The sequence below is a fragment of the Mustela putorius genome, unplaced genomic scaffold (assembly GCF_011764305.1).
Source record: "Mustela putorius furo isolate JIRA1106 unplaced genomic scaffold, ASM1176430v1.1 tig00000835_pilon_pilon_pilon, whole genome shotgun sequence".
NCBI lineage: Eukaryota > Metazoa > Chordata > Mammalia > Carnivora > Mustelidae > Mustela > Mustela putorius.
The window spans coordinates 4,822,388-4,848,378 of record NW_025421492.1 but is presented as its reverse complement, the minus strand read 5'-3'; the positions used below and the strand labels follow the sequence as shown (position 1 = coordinate 4,848,378).

The 25,991-nt window shown below is 38.4% G+C and overlaps 1 protein-coding gene across 2 annotated transcripts; it reads right to left on the bottom strand.

The window, feature by feature from the left end:
- Positions 1–1,278: 1,278 nt before the first annotated feature.
- Positions 1,279–20,389, bottom strand: CUNH18orf63 (chromosome unknown C18orf63 homolog). 2 transcript variants are annotated; one of them, XM_013052812.2, is made up of 10 exons: positions 19,978–20,389; positions 17,851–18,019; positions 16,096–16,174; positions 13,846–13,902; positions 10,961–11,072; positions 10,322–10,363; positions 8,700–8,776; positions 3,082–3,191; positions 2,150–2,246; positions 1,279–2,036 (listed from the first exon to the last, which is right to left on the bottom strand). In XM_013052812.2, exons 2-10 carry the CDS (start codon positions 17,982–17,984, stop codon positions 1,926–1,928), a joined length of 819 nt encoding a protein of 272 aa, XP_012908266.1. In that variant the 5' UTR covers positions 17,985–18,019; positions 19,978–20,389; the 3' UTR covers positions 1,279–1,925. The 2 variants fall into 2 exon arrangements, with proteins under 2 accessions (XP_012908266.1, XP_012908265.1); XM_013052811.2 differs by lacking the exon at positions 19,978–20,389 and adding an exon at positions 18,955–19,275.
- Between the last annotated feature and the right edge of the window lie 5,602 nt (positions 20,390–25,991).

The window sequence follows — 25,991 nt, the reverse complement described above, 5'->3', positions numbered from 1 at the left end:
AACTGAAAGAAAAGAATTCTCATACAATGGGTTAGATAATCCCTCACAGAAAGTAAGGGATCCAAGATAAATTCATGCTATGTCTTAGAGAGCTCAGTAGGGCATGAAATCTCTTACCTGTACATGCGGCTTCATTAGTTCTTGTGTGTAGTAGCAAGGTTTAGTGGTCATCTTTATGGGGAAGCCACAGATATGAGGCAGTTTAGATTTTAAGTCTGAAACGAAACTTTTCAACACACCTTCCAAATCTACCCTTGGAAAGAACTGTATGGGCTGACTTCTGATGCAGCTCAGAGGGTATCTGAGAAATGTTAAAGAACAGTAGACCAGTTTTTGTACTCAAGAGATAGCAATTTCTTTTTTTCTTTCCACGATTGATTGATTGATTTGAGAGAAAGCATGCCCATGCACACACCAGCGTGCGTGCACGTACACGAAAGGGAGGAGCACAGGGAGAGAGAATCTCAAGCAGACTCTGATCTGAGTGCAGAGCCTGCCTCTGGGCTTGATCTCATGACTCAGATCATGACCTGAGCTGAAACCAAGAGTCAGACGCTTAACCAACTGCACCATCCAGGTGCCCCAAGAGATAGCAATTTCTATGGAATTAAAAAAGTATTATAATAGTAACTGTTAAAAAAGCACACACAAATAAATCCTAACTATTTCATATATTGGTTAATTCATATTTTCCAAAACTTAAAGTGTTTTATCACAGGGATCTTGATTCATTCTATTTTAACACTCAAAATCAAGACTGCTCATTGTGTCCTTATTATAGAGCTTTCTACATAGACTGGCAGACTAAGACATTCCAAAAATGATTTATAAGAAGGACACTACAACCTTTGGAGATTATAAAAATAAGTGTTGACACGAAACAATAAAGAGGTTGCATCTCCAAAAGCTATAAAAAAATTAATACAAAGAAACAACATATATAGTGTATTCAAACTCCAAAAGCAATCCTTTGAAAAGAGCAGTAAATTTTCTGATGAAAAAAATTCTTGGATAATGTCTCTGCATCTAATGAAAGGGAGTAGTTGATCCCTGTCAGCCTCAATTTTATATTAAGATTTGGGTTAGGAAGTGTAGAATGGAGAAAGAGAACACTATGCCTCTTCCTTCTTCCAATCTGAATCAGAGGTCAGAATACAGAGACAGGAATATGATATCAGTACCAGTTACAATCTAAGGGTTTCACCTGAACACTTTCAATTATCATTAACTTATTTAAAATAATGGTAAGACAGATATTTTCTTAAATCATTGGGGTGCATTAAGTACAAATCAGATCCTCTAAATTTTGCCTGTAAAATTAAATAATCTTGCACAAACAAAAATCTTTGTTAAAAGATTAATTTTTTATATTTTGCCCTTTCAATAATATCCAAAATACCACTTGAGGGAGCCCTTGGCTAAGGAGAATCCTAAGATTTTCTTACAGTCTACTAACAATGATGTGAACATGTTTTTAAAAATATTTTATTTATTTATTTAACAGAGAGAGAGAGAGAGAGAGAGACAGTGAGAGAAGGCGGAAGAGGGAGAAGCGGGCTTCCCGCTGAGCACAGAGTGGGACAGGGAGCTTGACCCCAGGATTATGGGATCAACAGAACCCTGGGATCAGGATCTGAGCTGAAGGCAGATGATTAAGGACTGAGCCATCCAGGCACCCCAACATTTTTCTGTCTACTCTAAAATTCCATTTGTTGCCTAAATTGTTGCAATGATGCTTAAGAGAAAAAAAATAATTATTAAACTCATTTTCAAAAACAGAAAACGTCTAAGGGAAACAAACATTCAAGCAGGAAAAAAAGAAGTAGGGGGAATGCAGTTGCATTCAGACACAGAGAAAGTCGAAAATGATGAGAACATCAAAGCCAGGAGTAAGACTGGATCATGAGGTTGGCAACGGGCTTCTCTTATAAGTGGCATGTAAAAGGATATGTGAAGATCTTTCCTCCTATCATTTTGAAGTAGATGCTGCAGTATATTTTAGTATTTCCACAATCTTCTGGAAGTTTATAGCCATACTAAAAATTAAGAACAAAGCAGAAATTTTCCTAAGAGAAACCTAAACTTAGGTTAAATTATAAGAAGCAAAAATCAAATAGCTTCTAACATAGCACACATTTCTTTTCCTTACCAGGTCATCCCAGTGCATCTGGAAATCTTCATATGAGTGAAAAGGACAGTCAGGGGGTGTGGTGTGAAGAATACTTATTATTTGTCCCCTTTTCATACTATAAAAAATAAGAGTTGATAAAACATTATGAGCCAATGCTTGGATATAAATTTAACTATGTAATTTAATTTAGAAAATACTCAAAAAGATTAAGCCACTATCAATACATAAGTAATAAACTAATCATTTGCTCCTAGTTCCAAGTAGACCATCGTATTAAATCTTAACAGCCAGAATTATTAAGAAAAACTAAACTGAATTAATGCAATGTACCAGTAATAAACACAAAATAATGTTTAGTAAATGCTGCCATATAGAAGCATGCCTAGTAACTCTTAGACTTTAAGGAAAAGTCTGTTAAGAGTTAAATGAATCAGAGTCAAATCTTTGTTCCCTACCTTCCTCTTCCCCGCTTTGATGATTAAATTATTGTGCATATTCTGTTAGTTAATTAAAGCTCTTTCTCCAAAGCAGGCTAAAGTTTCATCCCATTAGTCCTATTTATATTAATAACAAGCTATTTTTCTCCTAAAGCCAGTACAAACTTAAAACAGTTCCTAAAAAATGATAATGAATCATTAATTATATACACAAGTTATAAGGTTTTACTGATACTATTATAATAGTTGTAATTTCATAATGAGATATTTGGAAATTTTACTTTTGTAAAGACTATATTTAACAAAAATGTAAGTGTATAATAAAATTGTTTTAGTAATTTGATACAGGAAATTGATGGCTTTGTACAACATCTTTTTTAAGTCACAAACCACTTCCAAAAATTCAATTTCAAAAATACCTTCATATTTTTCTATACATCATTGCTGAAGCAAAATGAGACAGAACTAACTCTAACTTTGACCCATCTCAGATGACACAAATTGAAATCTCACCTTGGCAAAACATAGCACCAGTTGCTCAAAATTGAATGTCCTTCAATGACAGCATTCTTATTATTATCAAAATCCTTTATAATACTCTGAGAAATACCAAATTCTCTCAGCTTTTAATAGAAATAAGATGTAACGTATAAGTAAGACATCAAAAGAATTTGTCAAACAAAAAGAAACACATAAACAGTCAATTACAAAGTAGTTTTAAAGGCTTAGTTTAAGTAGGAGGTGCATAACACTTTACATAATGTAATCAATGTTTCAACTTTTCCTATTTCTCTCTGTACAATATATCAAGTATTTCATGCTTTCTCTCATTTTCCAACCCTGAACTACTCTCATACTTTTCAACTGGTTTTCAACTTTTTGATTATGTTTATAGGAAGCTGAATTCCTTCTAAAGGAAGGTATTTACATTTTGTGACAATAGTGCCTTAATTTTTTTTTAACTGGACAATGATTTTAAATTTGCTCTTTGGAAGCGAGAGCACAGAGCCAATATTCCCCTTCTGTATTCATTTTCCTTCTCATTGAATGCTTTTCCTCTGGTCCTCAGGTGCCCTATCTGCAGGGTACTTAAGCTTATAGTTTAACAATCCTTTTCCACTTACTGTTTCCTTACCCTGTGGGGCATTTTAAAACAGTGAATCAAATATAAAGAGAGACTTCAAGTGAAGTATTAATGTCCTCCTCAGAAGACACTATGTTATGATCAGAAAGAATGCTCCATAATCCCTCAACCCCTTTTTAACCTATCATCATATGGCGTTTGGGAAATAATGTTCTAACTTCATTCTCTAGTACTGCTTTTCAACAAAACTCCAACTAAGCTGGCCATTTTTTAAAATTGCCTAGACAAGTCACAAATAACAAAACATTTGCTTTAAGCACTGCTCTTACTGTGATTTATCTGCGTTCTATCAATAAGAGCCTTACAGGCGTAGAGTTAGACCCAACTCCTCTATGTTCAGTGACTGATCCTTCCCTGAATTCTTATAGCATTTATTGAAACTAATGGAAACAAGAGAGCAAGGCAGAGCAGAAAAACACGAATGCAGAAATAAGAAGGTAAGAACTGCTGTCTATGTTGTAAGGTAAGAAAGCTAAGACAGTAAGCGTGAGTAAGGATGCATGACTGTCCATGCACACGAGATAAATCTTGCCCTGTGATGTACTGTGCTTAAGAACAAAGTTGTCTAATGTATGACCTAAGAAAAGGATGGTCATGAAGTGTCGGGTGGCTCAGTCATTTAAGGGTCTGACTTTGGCTGCAGTCATGATCCCAGTGTCTTGGGATCCAGCCCTATCCACGTTGGGCTCTCTGCTCAGTGGGGAGCCTGCTTCTCTCTCTCCCTCTGCCTACAAATCTCCCTGCTTGTGTGCATATGAGCTCTCTCCTCTCTGTCAAATAAAATCTAAAAAAAGAAAAGGATGGTCAGTGCTGGGAAGGCTGTGACTGTCAGGAAAGACTGACTACAGGTGAATGAATAGATTGAGGGAAAACAGAACCTAAAATTGAATTCAGAGAGGGTAGGTATCATGTCCAAATATTCAGTTTATGGGTTCTCATATACACCCACTTACATAGCTTGAGTTTATATCCTTCTGGATATTTTCAACACTATTCAGAGACTCAAATTGCTGCAGAGATTTTCATCTTAAGTACTAGCACTTAATGTCTATATTGGCTTTTCTCAACATAGATTTTTCTGAAGACTGGCTAACTACCCATATGCCTCAAAAGAAAGTTAACCTCTTACATATATTTACTTAACAAATGTTTATCATGTGCCCTTTCTGAACAGATCTGCACTAACAAGTTACTCAGTAAATATCCCTTCTTCCTTATATCAAGCTACAGAATTTGGACTTTATTTGCTCTAGGCAATGTTGAGATTAACTAGAGATATTTAGGTTGGGGTCATCTGTTTTAGAAAGAGAACCCTCTTGATACTGTGAAGAAGAATGAGAGAAAAAATAAGGGGAAAAAAGAAGACCAATATGAAAACCATTTTAATAGTTCAGGCAACAGAAGAGACTTTAATAAGAGCAGCAGAAATGGAGGGGAGGAAGATATTTCAGAGACCGAAATAGGCTATTAATGACTGATTGGATATAGGAGGTAAGATCCAAGGATAACTCTGGATATCTGTAGCTAGTTAACTTATTGGTTATTGATGCCGCCAGTAACCAAGAGCAAATACAAGGAAGAACCTAGCTGGTACTACTGAGGATGACAAATAATTCAGTTTCAGGCATAACTGAGACTGAGCATCATTAGTACATGCATGTGAAAATATCGAGAAAGGACAAATTGCAACTATATGAGACTATCTGGGAGATAAGTGTATAGGGTTACCACTGGAAGAGTTGAACCTGTTAAGGAAAAGAAAGGTGGGCTGAAAATGGGACTCTAGGGAACAGCAACATTTAAAGCACAGTAAGAGAAGAGAGAATCATTAGTAAGTGGTAGGGAATTCTGATAAAGCAGTTTCAGAGAAATCAAAAAAGGATATGATTTTAAGAAGGATAGGGTAGAAAATTATGCCACAGTTTCAAATATGAATTCCCTCAAACATATCCTTTTTTCCTGAACTCCTAAAGTCATGTAATTCTTATGATACTTAGTTTGGTACTATATTGCCAACCACTGTTATCTGATTTTTTAAAAATACGTAATAAATATCCTCTCCTGTCAGGCTCTATGGGACATATGAATTTGAGTCAAGACACCTAAGACTAGGTGAAGGAAGTATAATGTAGCAGAAAGAACAGAATCAAAAGAAATCTCTTAAATCCTAAATCACTTTCTTAATACCTTTATGACCTAGAGCAAGTTACTTAGCTTCTGTCCCAGCTCAGTTACTTAAGGGGAATGAAAGTATAAAAGATAAACTGCAAAGAAGAGGAATGGTCAACATCCTCCTCCTCACCTTTATTCCCCTCACCAGACCTATACCCACTACTGGATTTTGATAAAAGGAAGACTCAATCCCAGTATCCTTTAGTCCATATGGGGAACAAGGATAAATAAGGCAAAACCTAGACTCTCAAAGAGATCACAACTTAGTAGGAACACAGACATGTATGGAACTAATTTTTATAACTAATTTTAGTGGGTAAAATGCCATATCAAAAATTTAGGTAAAGTGAGGTTTGGAGGAACTGACAGTCGATTATAATTTAGGCAATCAATTTAAATGAACAGAGTCAGTGTATACTGAGTATATAATGTTGAGTAGAAGAGAGGATTACATCTTTTCCATTTTGGGTGTTTACTTCCATGTTGAAAAAGCTTTAACACATATTCCTGATGTCTCTCTGTCCATTCTTTTTTCCCCAGGGCAGATCAGGTGACTTATCTGGTTGATAAAACCAGGACAATTCCTTCTTCTTCCTCTTGGGGACTGGCCTGTTAGCACAAAGTAGTGTACTGCATTCTGTCATATGGGGAATGGTGCCTGATCTCCCAAGGGAGCCTGGGAGCCTCCATTACTCCCACAAGTAGGAGTGGAATCTGCCTGATTCTAGGGGTGAGATAGGACACATTCTCTAATAACTGTTTTTTTTCCAATAATAAACAGCGTGACCAAATATCTATTAAAATAAATAAAATGGAGACCAAACTTGAAAATTCCTTAAGCAGACAAAACCAGTTAAGCCACATAAAACCTAATCTAGCTCATTCTATAACACAACTGAAATTTAACTTCAATTATTTCTTGTAAATGCCTCTAAAAATCATAAATAAAACTTAAACTGTTTTCCAAAACAGAGTAACATAATCACTTTTAACCAATCCCCTGTCATTTGGAACACACCATTACTATAACCAATCATTATGAAGATAAAATACCTTCTACATTTCCATTATAGAAGCTATCCTGCAACAACACCCTCTGAGTCTCATTCATTACACTCTTAGTTTGAAGACTCAGTTCACAAACTATTCTTTTATGTATAATGAACTTAATAAATTTAATTTTAGTTGCTTTAATTTTATTTTTAACATACCCCAATTCATGTATGTTGGACCAGTATCTCCTTAGGTTAGTGTCCCTTTCACTCTCAAAAGTATCCATTTGGGACCATAAATTACATTCTCATCCTAGTAATAAAGATAGTATTCTGATCTCTATATGTCTTATTCTCCTTTTCAATCTCTGATTCAAAACTCAAATATACAAAGCACAAGTCTCATCTGTAGAAAACTCAAAGGGCAGTAAGACATGATATTAGTCTTTAAGAAGCTTATTATGAAGTAAATTGGGGATATAAAATGAGTACAATTCTAAACATTCAATGTTGTATGTGAGCATGGTGCAGAAGAGCAGGAAGGTTCAAAGAAGGAAGGTCCAAAAGAGGCTGGGAGGTCACAGTGGGTCCAAGCCTTGGAAAGGTTCCTCATCAGTACAAGATATTCATGTCATGTGGCCCATTCCACTTGTTTTTATACAGGTCATTTTCCCTACTGGCTTACACAATTCCTGAGTAATTGTAATTGAGACAGTAGATCCTATTTATTTTTGACTTGTCTCTTGCCTCAACATAGCAGGTAATCAAAGAATTAAAGGTAAAGAGAAATATGAATGGAATAGCACTGGAGCTGGCCCTTAAAGGAAGGGCAGGATGAATAGCTAATAAAAGGGTCACTCTAAGCAAAGGAGGAGTCATCTGCCTCATATGGACACTACTGAAATTTGGGGCTGGAAACTCTTTGCTGGGGTGGAGATGGGGTTGCTGTCCTGTGACTGTTGGATTTTTTAGCAACATCCCTAGCCTCAAACCATTAAATGCCCTTCTCCCTTTGTCATAACCAAATTTTTCTTCAGACATTACCAAATGCCTCATGGGGAACAAAGTCATTCATTTCCTTCTCTACCCCATCCACTGAGAACCACTGTCACAGAAGAAGGAAAACAATATTTATTGAGTTATTATTGATGTTTAAGTTTCTATGCTGGGTGCTATGGGAATTAGTAAAAGACATATCCTTCTAAGAAGGCAAACTGCATTACATATTTTTTTTACAAGTATAAAAAATGCTAGCAGAATGCTAATGAGGGGATATTACATTTAGTATGAACTGAAACAGTGTTTTTAATATTTGGAGATGAGAAAAGAGGCAAGAAGTGAGTGCTGAGGCAGCACAGGTTTGTGGAGAGTCTCCATCGCCATCTATAAAGATTTTTGAGGAAAAGAATGATAGGATTAAATCTGTGTCAGGGGCCCTGGGTAGCTCAGTTGGCTAAGTATCTGCTTCAGCTCAGGTCATGATCTTGGGGTTCTGTGATGGAGCTCAGAGTCAGGCTCCCTGCTCAGTGGGGAGTCTGCCTCTCCTTCTCGGTCTGCCTCTCCCCTCTGCTCATGCTCTATCTCTTTCAAATAAATACAATCTTTAAAAAAAATTTTTTTTAAAATCTGTGTTAAACTGACAGAATGTTTTCTTTGAGTAAACAGATTTAGAACAATTTCAACATATCAAGCATTTAATAATATGGATTTTGATAATAAAAAACTCTTATCACTTGTTAAAAATTAAAACCTACTAGTATGTTGGTAATAAAGTATATAGTAAATATAGCAAATTTAATTATAGAAATAAAAATACATGGTACCTCAGGTAATGGCAGTCTGATTGTGTAAGCTTCTATACTTAGACAAACTTGAGTTTCACTTACATTGATGTCTAATACTGAAAATAAAATATTTAACTGTGAATTTCCTGGAATTATTACCCCATTTTATTAAGTTAAATATTTTAATAAAAAGTAACTTTAAGTTAATTTATTCACATTAGAAACTCAATTAAGAATATGTAATTTTTCCTCACATGGTAAAATCCAAAAAAAATTACCAAGTAATGTTTGAGAGTCTGCAGATGAGAAAAAGGCCTGAAACAAAATGGAAATAAGGGCATGTATGTGTTGGGGAGGTCACAGGGCAGGGTTACAAGAAGAACAATGAGACATCCCATGGTTAGAAAAATTCAACAAGTAATTTTACAAGCTTGATTTCTATTACATGTGAAAAATGGACATTGTCCTCTTAAATTGGGAGAGGTGCCATGCCCAGCTCCTAACTTTATAGTCTTTTCCTAACAAATGCCCATCAATAAACCAGGAGATACAATACAGATCTCATAGAGCACCAAGGCTCCTACCTTGCTTTCTCATAATTAGAATTACTTATATAAGTCAGATAGTGGTCATCTTGGGAAAAGGTAGTACCTGAAAGAAAGCATGAGGGGATTCCTGGGGTACTGGTAATGTACTTCTTGATTTGAGAACTGGTTATGAGGATATGTTCAGTCTGTGAAAATCCAATGAGCTATATACACTTATAATTTATCAATTCTGCTATAAATGTTATATTTGGCAAAACTAAAAGAAAAGTTCTAACACAAGAGTGAAGAATTTTGCTCTTCTCAACTTTTATCTTTAACCTCTGACATCTATAGTCTCTTGACAGTGTCTGAGGATGAAACTGAATTTCTGTAAGGAACCCATTTGCCTGGAGCAAGAGCACAGTGACTGTCACTCCAGTTTAAACACAAAAGTAGAGGAAGGAGGGCAAATAAACTTCAGCCTGAAAGTCAACTCAAATTAAATAGTTGTGGATTATAGGCGATAGCTCAGGATTTAAGACTATGCCCAAATTGTGGTGAAAGCTAGCATGATTGATTAATGTCTACTGGAGCTTAGAATTTCCACCTGTCTGCTATCTGTGGACTACTACTTAGGAACAGGTCTACTTGAACAGCCATGCTTATCAATGAAGAATTAGACCATACTATAAAGTGTGTATTTTAGATCATCTTTGTCTCTTTAGACAATCTTTTTTTCTCTTTTAAGAAAAAGAAGAACTATGTTCTCATAAGAAATACATCTTTTACTTACAACAGTACTAAAGAGTTTTCAATGATATGACTCTGGAAACTATACATTACAAATGCTTGCAGAATTTAACTTCTTCAGAGTAATAATTTGAATTAGGTAAGATACTAAAAATATAGATTTTACTACCAATTAAGAGAAGTGATTTTTTTTTCTTTTATAAATAAGAACATATACTGTGGCCCAGAGAGGATGTCCTGGATAAAATTGTGATTATAATAATATATGATTATATTCTCATAATCATCAAAATTGTAACAACCCACCAATATGTAACATTGTTTTCTTCAACGACTGTTAACCATATTAATGTTTTATCTATTTATTTAAGCATTTTTACTTACCAACAGCACTTTGCTTTCCCATCTGAGAAAGAAATTCTCTTCCTTAAAAAATTCATAAGGTAGTCCATATTATTATAACTTATAAATCATACTTAATAAATATAACCTTTTATGTTTAATTATCAAAGCCAAGGAAAATACCTTAAAATGTAGTTTTACACAAAGGAATAACCTAGAGACAGTTCAGAGAAAAAATATAACCACTCGAAAATTATCTTTTCAATTAAAAGGACAAATACCCAATTCTTCCTTCTAACATTTATTTCCTGGCATCGAATTCTTAGAAAATGGTCAGACCTCAACACAAAATTCAGAATAGCCTTTTGGTTCCAACAGTTTTTGGTAATTTGTATTCGTTGTATTATAATGCACCATAACTTTTATTTATTCCTTTCTAAATATCAAGTATTATATAATGTTAAAAAAAATTCCTTGCAAAAACATCAGCAGGCCTCTCAATATCATCCTAGGTAAGAAGATGACATTTATGTTGTTGTGGACTTTCCTGAGAAGGCTTAGTGGTGGCTATGCTTTAAAAACTATTCCCTAAAAATAGTATATCCTGAAATTTAAAACAGATGTACAGAATAGAAGTAATCTAATTCAGAAACCCCCAATGACTGAAAGAGATATAGTCACCTTGCACCAAGAGATGGCCGATTTTATTCCAGGCTGGAGCAAGTCTAGCTGTGAGTGAATATGAAAGGCAGTTTTGAAGAATTACAGGAATTACTCTTTGTGGAGCCTCTACCTAAACATATTAAAGAACAAAGCATAGGCAAATTTATAGCAGTTGGTATGTCCTATAAACTCAAGGAAAATGTGTATTTAGATCACCATCCAAAAACATGGGTTATTTTGGATATGAGTTATAGTCATCACTACAGCTAATCTTTTCTGGTTCTAAAGTTAATTAGTGTTAAAACATAGTCACTTTGAAACCATGAAGACTATCATGCTACAATGGCAGTATTCTTCCTCCTTATCCTGGCCCAATAAGCCTAACGTTTTAGAGCTCCTGTGCTAGAATACTAAACTTCATATTCAGCTCTGCAAAGAACTGTATTATGGTTTTCATTGTTGTTCACTCTATTTTAACATCAGAAAACAATTACTTACATGAGCACACATGAAACCAGCAGACTAGCTCTACCTGTAGAGTATTTTTTAAAATCAAGACTTTAACTTCTGACTAATAAAAAGTAATAGGATCCAGATCTATCCTCCCACTTTGGGTAACTAAGCAATAACTGAGCAAGTTACATGAAACTGTGGTTCACAAGACACTGGACATCTAGCAAGAAGTAATAGCAATCCTTAAGAGATGGGAAACCTATAATTAGACCCCAATATATCGATTACAGAGGGTTTTAGCCTGTGGTGCAGGGAGGTAGAACCCTGGAAAACCCAGTGGTCTACCTTAGTTGACAGGATAGCCGAGAGTTCAGGAGGGCTAGGGAGCTAGTTTGGGGGGCAAAACATTACAGCGGGGAGAGAGGTGCACAGAGAGCAAACTCTGAGATCAGTAGAGTCCCTCTTGAGTCATCAGCAGAGTATGGATCAGCCACACACACATATAAGAAAATACACAGAGCTAGGAAAAGAACCAAGGTTTTCTTCTATTCAAATATCCTTGTAAATATAGTCCAAAAGAAAATGCAGCCACTGCCACTCTTAGTAATATATGCATAAAAAATGAGAGAGCCAAGGAGAACTGCTTTCTAATATCATTCACCCCTCATTTTTGTACTATTTTAGTTTCTGGTAAATTTTCCCAGGATAACTACTTTGCTGGCAGTGAAGAAGACAAATCTGTTCAATCTGTTTCACAGATATTTTATTAAGGATGCTCTCTATCAATAGGAGTTCAGGCAGCAGGATGAAGCCAACCTGTAACACTAACCTCAAACATGAACCCAAGGTCTCAGGCCTAAATGCCTGAACAAACCCCATAAACTATCGGGATCTTTCTTAGAAAGCCAAATGGCTTTCTCCTTGATTCTGTACTGACCTTTCTGCTTGGATGGAGGTATTAACCCAAATACAGTAGAATGTATCAACATACATTCAGCCTTGGTGTACAAGGAGGAAATGTAGGGCAATTCTGTCATCAATAACCATCCTGATTCATGACCTGGAGGCCTTTCAGAACAAAGATGGTGTCACTGACCACTGCAGCTAAAGTCAGTGCCAAATTTTGTACCATGTTTTCTCAATAATTTATACAACAGGTAGAAAATAAGAAAAATACAGTAGTTTAATAACACTATCAAATGCTGTGACCCAATTAACATTTCTAGACTACCTGAAACAGCAGCAGAATACACATTGTTTTTAAGTAGACAAGAAATATTTACTAAGGAAGACCATATTCTGGGCCATAAAACAAGTCTCAATAAATTTTAAAAAGTTCAAGCTATATAAAACATGTTCTCTAGTCACAATCAAATTAGAAAAAAATAGAAGGATCCTTGGAAAATCCCTGGATATGTGGAAACTACATAATACACTTCTAACTAATCCATAGTTTGAAGAGGAAATCAAAGGGGAATTAGAAAGCATTTTGAGGGGCGCCTGGGTGGCTCAGTGGGTTAAGCCGCTGCCTTCAGCTCAGGTCATGATCTCAGAGTCCTGGGATCGAGTCCCGCATCGGGCTCTCTGCTCAGCAGAGAGCCTGCTTCCCTCTCTCTCTCTCTCTGCCTGCCTCTCCATCTACTTGTGATTTCTCTCTGTCAAATAAATAAATAAAATCTTTAAAAAAAAATTTAAAAAAAAAAAAAAAAAAAGAAAGCATTTTGAACTGAAGAAGATCAAAACAAAACACAAACATAGGAGGAAATTTAGAGCACTAAATGTTTCTATATTAGAAAGAAATGTTGTCTAATCAATGACCTCAGTTTCCACCTTAAGAAATTAAAAAAAGAAGAGCAAAATAAACCCAAAGTAAGCATAAGAAAGTAAATAATAAAAACAAAAAGAAAAACAATGAGATACAAAATAGTAAGACAACAGAGAAAATCTACCAAACTAAACTCTTGTTTTTTGCGATCAGTAAGCTTGCTAAAGCCTCTAGTAAGATTGATTAGGGAGGAAAAAGAAAGACAAGACACATTACCATTATCAGGAATGAGATAGGTGACATAACTACTGACTCTACAGCAAAGGAAATTAAGGGTGTATTATAAGTAATTTTATGTCAATAAATGTAACAAGTTAGGTGAAATGGACACACTCCTTAAAATAGATAATTTTAATAGTACTATAATCTATTAAAGACATTGAAATTGTAGTCAAAAACCTTCCCACAAGGAAAATGCCAGGCCCAGATAATTTGGTGAATTTTACTAAGTTTTTATGGAAGAAATAAAAATTCTATACAAACTCTAAAAACTAAAAAGGTGGTTCTTTCACAGAAAGCAGTATCATATGAGAAAAACATTTTAATTTTTGTTTGCTGATGAAAAAATTGAATACATAATTAATATAAATAGCATTTGGAATTATTAAACTTCTAAAAAACTTACTTTAGCTCCATATTTTTCAATATAGGCATTAAGTTTCCCAGCTTTATAAAATGGTATCTATAACAATAAAACAACAAAAAATCCACATTTATAAAAATTACTTAACACAAATACATTGTTAAACAATGCAATACATAACGAATTTAAACATTCTACAGCAGCTGACCCATCATCAGGCTATCATCCTAACAGCTTCTATGCCTTGGAAAAGCAAGTGATAATTGTTCTCTCCCTAAAAAAGAACATGTGGGTACATTCTCAAAATGAAGAAAAGCCTATCTGAAAGTGACATGAACCTAGAAAAGGAAAAGGCTAATAAATTTCATATAATATCTAACACCTTTCTTAATAAGTTTCTAGGCATGGATAAGGAAAAGGGACACAAATGTGAACTCAAAAGAGAGTTCAAAAGGCCAAAGTGTTTCAACTAACCAAGGAAAGAAACAGAAATCAAAGAAGGTATTATTTTTAATGTAACAGATTGGCAGATGTGTAAAGGTTGTTAATATCTAGTGTTCATGAGAATGTGGAAATACTGTCTCTCTCAATACACTATTAAGATGCCATCTAGTACAAGCTTTTCAGAGAATAGCATCACTTAGATTTTAGTTTAAAATGTACTGCAATTGCACTTCTAGAAAGTTAACCCACAGAAACTACCAAATAAAGACTATAGAATTTTAATGATGCTTTCTGAAGTGCTGTAGAAGTACCACTAGAAATTCAGATGCGCATTAGAAAATATTAACTAAATTATTATACACCCATACAATGAAACATTAGACAGCCTTAATAATGGATAAGATGTATGTACCGAAACAGAACAACATCCAGGAGAAGATGTTCAAGGAGAAATGAAAGGGAAGTTTCAAAATAGTATGTATAAAAATCCAATTTTCTACTTTAAATATTTTCAAAAAACTTATGGTATGTAATATCTTTTAAGAAAGCAAAACACATTTTTAGATGGCTACTTTTCATTTAATATTCTTGCTAAGATTAGGATGCTTGAATTTACAAGAACTCTGAAACAATGTTCCCTCTGTTCCATAAAGATTTGCAGGTAGAGAGGAACACAAGTAAGAGGTAGTAGTGTTTACTTGTCCATCAACAGCTTATCTTTCTTAAAAATGATATAAAAAATGAGAAAATAAAAGATGAATATGTAATGATATAACTTAGAAGAAAAATAAAGGAACTAAAGATTTTTTGATGGATTGTTAGTATTAATAAATGTTCATTTCCCTGGATTCTGAAGAACTAAAATCTCAGAAAATGAGAATTTTCAGAAAGATTTTTGATAAAAATCTGAGGATAATATAATTTTTATAAAGATTTTTGGCTTTTCATTATCATTTCCAGTGATGTACAGCACTGGGAAATAGGTTTCTTACTGTAGTTTTATTATGTGTAAATTTTTAAAATTTTTAAAAGACTATTTATTTGTCAGAAAAAGAAAGCACATGCAGGGGCAGGAGGAGCAGCAGGCAACTGGAGAAGCAGGTTCTCTGCTGAGCAAGGAGTCCAGTGTGGGACTGGGATTCCAGGATCATGACCTGGACCAAAGGCAGAGGCTTAACTGACTGAGCCGCCATCCCTAAAAATTTTGTTTTAAATAAAATTTCAAATAAAAATAAAAACTGTTGGGGAGTCTGGGTGGTTCAGTCAGTTAATCATTGCCTTCAATTCAGGTCATGAACCCAGAGTCCCAGAATCAAGCCCGATGTTGGGCTGTTTGCTTGGTAAGGAGTCTGCTTCTCCTTTTCCCTCTGTGTGTGCATGCAAGCAGGAGCACAATCCATCTCTCTTAAACAGATAAACAAATATGGGGGGGGGAAGAAATATCAAATTTAATGTAAATAAATAAACTGTTGATCTAAGTTCTTTAAAACAATTGGAGATGTATTGGAATAGGAAATTTCTTCCTTTATATTAAGTAGAATTCTAAAGAATAAAATTTTAAAAAAGATTAAGGCCATGCTCTTAAAATTATGTTATATTTTATTCATTAATAGTCTTTATCTTAGCACTTGTGACAAACTAAATATTAAATTAGAACCACAAAAATGAATTTTAAACATCAGGTATATACCAGTTAAAGTCTATAAATGGTTCAATCAAACTATAACATGGTAATTTGGTTTTATAAACCACCTTCAATTTGAGCTAAAATTAATACCTGAATTATTTCTTATCAGTATTTCTCCCAATAATTAGTAATAACACTTCATAAAATTTTAAAATACTAACCGCCATCACTACCCAAATTTGGCTTAATTTTCCAGGCACAGGTGATGTAAGAATATCTTGATGCAAAAACAGCAATTGTCTGTAGAGATGAAACATAAAATTTTAAGTGGACTTGCCTTCTGTCTGATTTTACCCATCAGAACATTTTGAAAATTGCTTAGTTCAAAAGTTTACATTTTTCCTAGGGAAGCATTGTGTTATAAAGACTTCTGTATCTCTCCTCACACTTAACATGGTAACTTGAACATTTAGCCACTCAGCCAAGACTTAAGAATGTTATAAGCTTTCAGATATTGATATAAATATTGTCCTTGCATCTGATTTTCCCAATCTCTTTCATCCATGAACCTAGATTTCTCATTTAAAACTCCATTTCTGTCCAAAGAGAGACTTGAAGATATCTTAATGTTGTTAAGAATCCAGCTCTTCTATTCCTGTTTTCCTTTTTTAAGTGGTAGTCAGGAGGCAAGAGTCTAAGGATTTATCTGTCAGTGATATTATCAACTACTTCAATGTTAGAACTACTAACTAGATGCTTTTACTTAAAAAAAGAAATTTTTTCCAAGCCTAAATAAAGTAGGTAGTGGTTTCATTTTAGTATTCAACAGCCAAATGAACTCACAACAAAAATCACAATTCAAATTATCATCAAGAATTTTGTTTCAAAGATCAAGGAAAAGGTGGATAAAACACACGAAAAATTTCAAAATTAGTATCAAGGAAACAAACTTTAAAAAAATAAGAGTGTGTAGTGGGGAGGGGTTACCTCAAAAAGTTAGATGGGCACTTCTGTTTCTGTTAAGACCCCTGGTGCAGAACCAGATGCAGCAGATACTTGGTTTTGCAAGGCCTGCCTTTGTTTGACATAACTAAGCCTACAATGCCTACAATGAATCAAGACACTTCACTCTGTGGGCATGGCCACCTTCAATTTGAGGGTAAACAGGAGAAAATTTCAGGTTTCCCACCCATTTGTTTCCCAAAGGAGTCACAAGTAAATGTCCAGTAAGTATCAAATTATACCTTAGCACAAAGGGTACAGGCTCCTGGATGTACTTTACTGAAAAACTATACATTGGGGAGAAGAAAACTTTTGTAAATGAGAGAAAAATGGGAGGACACCCCCAAAAGCATCTTCTTTATTTCTGGCTCCTAGCAATCTTGTGTTTGTTCCTCTCCAAGAAATTCAGTTACGGATATTATCTGTATTCTAAGAGTCCTTCTTTGACTCAAACAACTTAATGGACTAATAAATGGTGGGTTCTTAGCAATCATGGAGTTATACTTTAGGCTTCAATCAATCTTGGGTCAGTCATTTCAAAATAATTCTTGGAGAAATACTTTACAGAAATTATCTTATGTTGACCTGCAAATTAAGAAACTGCATTAATCAAAAATGCTTATAGTATCTCCTAAAGTGTTCATAAACACCAGGTACTCTGTAAATATTTATTAATTTCTACCTCTAAGTTTTTGAGAAACTAATTTATCAACGTCCATAAAAAATTTAAAAAGATCACACAAGAAGTCACAAATATAAAAATTCAATAACGTAACACTCAATCACAGATACTTTAAGTCCTTCCCTAAATGTAATCCAATCTATCTGGTCAGAACAAAACTGAATTCCTTTATTTAAAGCTATATACACAGATTAAATAAAAGAGTATTTTGTTTTAAAGGAGATACTTCCAAAACAGCTCTAATAGGTCTCAAAAAATTTAGAAAGCCTTACTTATAAAATGGATTTTTTACCTGCATATCTTCATTTGTGTACTTCTAATCTCAGTATCAGCCACCTCATTACTCAATATTATCCTGACAGCACAGAGTTTGTGTAAATCTGGAGATGTGATGAAGAACAGTGATTGCTGCCTAGAATCATTCATATTTTCCTGTTGACCGAATGTCTCAGCTGCCAGGCCTTTAAAAATAAACAAACAGCAATAAAATAGCATTGAACTATCTTATCAAAGGGTTTTAATATGAACCCATCACAGAGTATTTGATGTTGTATTGGAATAAGGCAATAAAAACAAATTAGCAGATTTTAGCATTTAAATATCATTACCACTTTACCCTTAAGAATTGTTTATCCTGGGTGGCTCAGCTGGTTGAGCAAATGCCTCTTAATTTTGGCTCAGATCATGATCTCAGGGTTGTGAGATTGAGCTCAAGCCTGGCTCCACACTCAGTGGGGCAACTGCTTGAGGTGCTCTCTCCCTCTGCCCCTCTCTCCCATGCACACACACTCTCTCTCAATAAATAAAATCTTTAACCTGCTAGAACATGTTACAAACATCATTAAGATGTAATACAAATAACCTCCAGTTTACCTTTTTATATTATCAATTTCAATGGTTTTTAGTATCACAGTTATGCAACATCACAATACATACTGGAAATTTTTCATCATTCTAAAAAGATAATATAGAATTACAAGGCTGAAGTTCTACACTATAAGTAAAATAACTTGAGTGTAATAACACAAAAGTGAGCTACTGTTTATCAAATGCCTACTCTGATCTAGATACTAGATATATTTCTATCCCATTGTCTTCATTTAAGAAAGTTAAAGTTCCTGGCTATTCTTAAGTTTCTTTTTGTTTTCAGAAAAAAAAAAAAGTATCTCCTATGACAGTAATAATTTTTTGAAAATCTAAATGTAGAGTGAAGTCTTCTGTTGCTTCAGGTTATCTTTAAAGCATTTCAAGTTTGAATATTTTTTTCATCTTTTTACATGAAAAGAAGTATTTACTAGGATGTCTAATTTTTGTTATCCAGTTTCCTTTTCCACAGTTAATTAGCTTTAAAACTTCTATTTGGGACCCGTTTCACAGTTGGTAATTCAGAGCATACCTCCGCAGTCTGTCCTGGGCATTAGAGAAAACTGGCATGCGCACGTGGCGGAGTTAAGCTCAGCTTCTCGCACATACACACACACAGCAGGGGGAGGTGACGGAGAGTCTAACACTTCGGATTTTTAAACCGCAACACATTTTCTCCCTTTAAGAAGAAACGTAATCACGAATCCGCCCGGGAATCGGGAATACGACCAGTCTTACGCAGGATCTCAGGAACCACATGTGTTGGGGTCTAAGGCGATGGCGGACAGTGGCCTCTGGCTGGCTCCCATGCAGCTTCCTCATTCAAGGAGTGTTTCAAAGCTTCGTCTCTAGAGGGGCCCTTGGTTGTCCTACGGACACGACTCTCAGGTAAACACAAATTCCCACACGTTGTTAATGACCTCATCAATGGGATTTCCCACAGCGTTAGAAGTACAAACTGTCCTTCCTTCCGCTTTCCTGCTCTATTTTAACGTTTACTGTTATGAAAAGGTTTTTTTAAAAAGTACAAGTTCCAAGACAAAGACAACCTCCTTCGCAATTTCGCCTAAAACCCACTTTCTCTGAAGCCCTGTGATAAAGGGCACCACAGCGCACCAGGCAGAGCGTCAAGCCAGCAGCTCCGGACGGCGCGGCCGAGCACACGCTGCGCGCGGAAGAACGCAGCTCAGAGCCGCAGGCCCGCGGCCCACTTCCACGTCTGACCTATTTCCCCCCAAGGTGACTCCTGCGGATTTTAACACCTTCCCGCGGAGGCGCCGCGAGGTCGCGCCGGCCTTCGGCGGCGGGCAGAGAGCCGCGCGGGAGCACCAGGGCCCCGCTGAGGCGCACCCCGGGAGCGGCTGCCGTTCCTCGGCGCGACCGTGGGCGCGTTCTGAGGTCAGGAGCGGTAAACCGGCAGCGCTCTGGGCAGGTCCCCCTTCGCCAGGCTGCCCCGGAAGCCGCGCAGAGCGCCGCCCAGCCTCAGCGCGGGATGAGGTGCCGGCGACACGTGCGGTCAGCAAGCCACAGGGGCCCGCAGGGACCCGTAACCTACCCCGCCCCCCGCGGGCCTCGTGTTCTCCGGGCGGGGACGGGCCGCGCAGGAAGCCCTTCCAGGTCTTTCTTCAGCTTGACGACGCTGTCTGAGCGCGGCCCCCAGGAATGAGCCGGGCGCGCTGGAGTCCGGGCCGCGTCCCACCCTACGCGCCAGCAGCCCGCCCCGCGGAGATGCGCTGCGCTTCTCGGGGCGCTGGGACGGGCCCCCCGCCGGCGCTCCCTGCCGCTCACAGAGAACCTGCAGCGCCTTCAGAGCCGCCGCCTCGTGAGGCGAACCCACAGGCCTTCACACTGGCGTGAGGAAGGGGCGCGGCAGATGGCGGGGCCCACAAGGGCCTCCGTGCTGCCTCTCTGCATCCCTCGCGCTGACATCTCCACAGGGACGTTGGCCCTTTGCTCGGAGGGCTCGCAGTCCTCCTCACCTGCCGCCTCTGCGATCTCCTCCCGGCTCTTGGCTGTACTCCCAGCACGCCCTGCGCGCCCTCCCGGCAGGCCCCGCGCGCCACGTGCTCCCAGCATGCTACGCGCTCCTCAGGTGCTCTCTGGCACACCCACGATCCTCCGCCGCCGCCTCCGCGCTCTCCTGGCAGCTCTCGGCGGTGCTCCCAGCACGCGCCACGCACCCTCCCAGCAGGCCCACGCGCCCCAGCATGCTCTGTGCGCCGCGTGCTCCCAGCGTGCCCCACGCGCCTCCTGTGCCCTCTTGGGATACCCATACTCCTCAGCCGCCTCTTTTGCACTCCCTTCGCTGTTGTTGGCGCCGCAGGAAGTCCTGCAAGCCCCACGCACGTGCGGCACGTGTGCGCTCCCAGCATGCCCCACATACCCCACCCCCGACACGCCCCAGGGGCCTCGCGCTTCCCCGGCATGCCTTGCGCACCTCGGCTTTTTCCACCAACGCTGGTGACTGGGGACGCCGCCTCGCGTTCCTTTAGAGAAGAGCTGGGGTTGGCCCCAGCGGGAAAGCGGAACTCCGGGGCGAGAGGCCTTCTAGCTGTGGAGGGAGAGCACGGTGTGGCTACCGGGGAGCTGTAGGCGTTGGCCTGCTTTCAGCGCTCATCTAGGTAAGTGCGCCTTTCCCTCCCAGGAAGGGCCCGCCGAGTCCCAACCGCCCCTGACTGGAAGGTTGTGCAGCGCCCTGTGGAGCAGCAGCTGGCGGCAAGCCCATCTCGGGCACCTCCTCCATTTGACGGGTATTTATGAGGCGCCTGCTGTGTGCCTGGAGCTCTTCTAGGAGCGCTGAGTTCATTGGAATATTCTGGCCCTGCTGTACGAAAGCAAAGAGAGAGCTATATCTTCAGACTTAAACCAGAGTGCCAAGGAGCAGTGGTGGGTGACAGGGAGTGATATCTGTAATCAGTAAGAGGACTAGGGAAATAAAGATATCCAGAGACTAATATTTACTTTGTAGCATCAGCTTTAGAGATCGGAAGTGATAATTTTATGCAGATAACTAACTGCTTCTGGCATGGCGCTTCCAGTTCGCAAGAACTCCCCCGCCCTCTCCATCATTCACATTGTACACTTAGGTACACTTGAGCACTTTGGATTGCTCCTAGCTGTGCACATTGTTCATTTTAAACTATTTTCATGCTATTGCTGCATTGAGCCTCTCTTTTTTTGTGTGTCCTAGCCTGGGAAAGAAAGAAAACAGCTTTATCTTTAGTATGTGTCTTGGGAAAAGTTAGAAAACTTAGCTAGTCCTCTTGCTAGTGACAGATAAATTAATCCACACTTTTCAGTATGGTTAAAGTAAAATTGTGACATTTCCAAGTACTTACATGCAATCTTCTATGTAAGTTTATACCCGTATTCATCCAAAAACATTTATTGAGCATACACTGAGTTCTGGGCACTCTGCTGAAGACACAGCTGTGACCAATTATCCCTGCCCTTGAGGAACTCTTGGCCCAGTGAGAAGGGCAGAAGTGTAGACTGATGACTTAGTGAGTGTGTGATAATCAGAGAATCAAGGAATATTGAGTGGGCATTAGTGAGAGGGGAGGAGTGTGATCAGCACGTGCCTCCTCCAGTGTTGACTACTAAGCTGAGTCAAAAAGGGCCCTGAGTTCTAGGGCAAGAGAAAGGAATGAAGAGAGTCCTCTGGCGAAAGGAGACTTGAACAAGGGTATGGAAGTAAGGATAGGGTGCTGTGTCTCCAGCGACAGATCTCACTGTTGCTAGGTTAGGCTGTAGGTTTGAGCTGGAAATGACAAAAGGTGGAGCAGGAATGAAGCAGATTTTGAATGATCTTGGATGCTCTGGTAAGGAATGGGAACTTTAGTTACTGGGAGACCTTGGAAGGTCTTAGGCAAGTAGTGATGTAATCAGATTTTAATTTTGATTCATTATTCTATGGAAGATGGACCTGAGGAATGGAAGACTAGAAGGGGAACCTGTCAAGGTATTGTAAGCAGGTCGGCAGGTAATCATGAAAGGCAGATCTGGCAGAATGGTACTAGGGATAAAAGAGGAGACCACTCGGGACACCTGGGTGGCTCAGTTGGTTAAGCAGCTGCCTTTGGCTCAGGTCATGATCCCAGCGTCCTGGGATCGAGTCCCACATCGGGCTCCTTGCTCAGCAGGGAGCCTGCTTCTCCCTCTGCCTCTGCCTGCCATTCTGTCTGCCTGTGCTCGCTCTCTCCCCGCCTCTCTCTCTGATAAATAAATAAAATCTTAAAAAAAAAAAAAAAGAGGAGACCACTCATTAGATATTTAAGGGGAAAATCTCTGGGACTTGGTGATGATATCAATTCTGAGGATGACTTGGATAATTTGCAAGCTTCTTACTTGGGAAATACACCATCAACTGTTTCATAGAACTGTCTGGAACCCTAAACCCTTTACAAAGTTAAATAGGATACCTGGAATTTTCATTATATATACCATTTTGCTCTTGTTCTGTTTATTTGTGCTATAGACAAAAAGATTTTAAAAAATATAATATTGCAGCCATCTCCTACTATCAAACATTCTCCTTATTTGCCTGCTTCTAAAGAAGGACATACAAGGAAAATGTGCCTAAGAATGTATTTACAATAAGATATATAATGTTGTTTGAAGTTAGGAAAATTGCCCTACTTCAGCAATGAACTTCAGACATTTGATGAGCTTTGTGATCAGATAATACCCATTGCTCTCTCCTCCTCATTTCTGCTTCTGCAGTCCAATTGAACAGAGATTCTCAATTGACATTTGGTATTATACATGGATAGAAACAGCCTCAAGCCATACGTACTTTATTTGAAAATGAATAAAAATGTAAAATATTTAGAAAATTTTGGAGATTATTGCTAATAGGAAACTATTTAGAAATCAACAAAATAGGCTATATAGATGAGAACTTTAGATATTTTTTGAAGGAGAAAGTTAAATTTTGCTAATATAGTACTTAAAAGTCCTGGATATAATGCAAATTATCTGTAGATATTTGAATTGGGAGTCCCATCTTTGTTGAAGGGCCCATTTGTTTGAGGGAACCAGTTCTCTATGGTTTACCTGTATAATGGAGAATTTAACTATCAGTGGGCAAGGAAAGGCTGTTCAAGGACATCTTGTGCATGATTGACAGAAGTAGAAAATGAATAAAAAATGTAATTATGTTTGCTTATTTTTGGCTTATAGTGGAAAAGAAACAGTGCTTTTTACAGTACATTTTACCTGAGGAACTTTAGAAGTGGTGTTGGTTTTCCAAATGTTTATAAAAATGTCTTTGCTGGAGGGGAAGTCAGGAGTTTATAAGTATTTGTGTTCTTTAATCTCTCAGGTTTGTTTCCAAATTTGCCTAGATTTACTTCACCTTGGAGCACCTGCCATATAGGATGTTTCCTCATACCTGTGTTTTAGAAAAAGGAAGCCTTGTAGAATAATAATAGCAGCACTAGCTGAAATCTATTGAATTCTGTCTATGTGCCAGACCTTGTCCTAAGCATATTATAAGTGATATGCCTAGAATAGGTAACTGACAAGCTCATAGCTATGCATCTCTGAATAAATCATCACTAAACCAGGGGCAGGATCCAGGTCACTAGTGCCAAAGTTTTGTTTTTAACCACTTCTGGATTTGGAACTGAGACTGAAATCTGGAACAATATTGATGGTGGATTATAGATATAGCCATGATCTTAAGAGAGTCAGTGCTCTGCTAGAAGTCATGGGAAGATTTAGCTGTTCTAAAAACTGTTTAGGGAAGTAGTGTAATATGGTTTACTATTTTTAAAATATATAGGAGCATTATAACATGAAATGTAAACATTTGAAAAGAGAAAAAGTGTCAAGTCAATAATTTAAACTCCTGCTTGGAGCAACTAGGAAAAAGAACAATAAACATAAGGTAAACAGATGGAACTAATACAGAAATTAATGAAGTTGAAAAAAATAGAGAAAAACAAAAAGAAATCTGGCTTTTTGAAGAGATCAGTAAAACTGACAAACCTCTAGCAATGCTGACAACCAAAAAATGAGAGAAGTCACAAATTACTAATATCAGGAATTAAACATGGGATATCAATATAAACCTTACAGACATCAAATGGTTAATAAAGGAGTATTATGAATGGATGAAATGGATCAATTCCTCAAAGAGTATGAAATACGGCAACTCTCCCAGTATGAAGCAGATAATTTGAATAGTCCTGTATCTGTTATGGAGATTAAATTCATGGTTTAACTTCCTGAAAAAGAAATCTGCAAGCTCCTTGGAGAACTCTACGTATTCTACTTTTAAAGAATAATAAAACCAATTCTACAAACCTCTTCAGAAAAATAGAAAAATAGAGAATACTTTCCAATTCATTCTCTGAAGCCAGTGTTACTCTGATACCCAGACCAGATAAATACCATTGTGTGAAAGAAAACCGCACACTAATTTCTCCCACAAACACAGATAAAAAATTCTTTAACAGAATATAATTTAGCAATAAACAAGTGGGGTGTATTCAGAAATGCAAGGCTGATTCAATATATGAAGACCAGTGTATTCCATCATCTGTAAAGGCTATTTAGAAAGCTTGGAAAAAACGTTTCCTTCTCCATGGCCATGCATTCCTTTGGAGGAGGTAAGCAGTGGGGGAAGGGAACTAACATTTATGAGGCTTCTAACATGGACGAGCTGTGTTGAGTCTCTAGGAGGATGACCTACATGTGTAACCTGCTGTGTAGGCCCTTTTAAAGAATTCACTACCGTTGGTGAAAAGGACCTTAACAGATGACTTGATAATACCTCCCCGACCATTTGCAAATCTTCCTATGAGTGCTCCCTAAGCTGGGGAGTTGCTGTTCTGGAGTCCTAGTGCTGTTGATCCTTTGGGATTTATGTAAACAGCACACCGTTGGGAAGAGACAGAGGGGACCCTAACGCAAGTACTCGCCCAGTCTGGGTCAACAGCCGAGAAGCGCTTCAGAGCTTGAGGGGTAACTAGGACTTTTTTCTTTGTACCGCACAAATAATTCCCTGGGTTTTCTTCCTGTGAGAATTGGATACGCCTGGGGAGGGGAATGTCCGGCACAATTCCCGAGTGACGATGCTGGGCAGCACACGTCCTCTGACGCAGAGTGATGGCACTGCGCGTTGTAAGTCCCCGAGGCTCGGGACTCCCATCACGTGAACAGATTTTCATAGTTAACAGACTCGCAGCGGAGCGACTTGGTTACACAGTGACATCCAGGGTTGGCCAGTCTGACCCGATTGCGAAACCGAGGCGAGGGTGGCGTGCGATCGCTGGCCCCCGCAGACCACCCTTGGACCGCCGCCCCACGCAGATACCCGACGTCGGGTGCCCTCAGCCCCCTGCCCCTCAGCCTTCTGCGCAGACGCGACGGAAGCCCCGCCCCAGCTCGCCACGCCCTCCGCGCGCTCCAACTACCGAGGCCTGAAGGGCACCTTCCGCAGCCAGTGCACGCCCGCGCGCTGGGCGGGGGCGCACTCGGGTTGGCGGACGGTGTCGGCCGAGGGCGGGCCCCTTGAGTGACACGCGTTCTGTCCACTCATCGGAGGCCGTGCGCCACCGCCCC

What these genes read in the sequence shown, in the direction of transcription:
- CUNH18orf63 (XM_013052811.2), bottom strand. Translation starts at nt 18,976, where the DNA reads ATGCCCAGGACAGACTGCGGAG. An exon ending in AAATTTGGGTAGTGATGGCG is followed by an intron (nt 13,903 to 16,095) that starts GTTAGTATTTTA and finishes TTATTGTTATAG; the next exon opens with ATACCATTTTATAAAGCTGG. An exon ending in CGGCCATCTCTTGGTGCAAG is followed by an intron (nt 10,364 to 10,960) that starts GTGACTATATCT and finishes GAATTTTTTAAG; the next exon opens with GAAGAGAATTTCTTTCTCAG.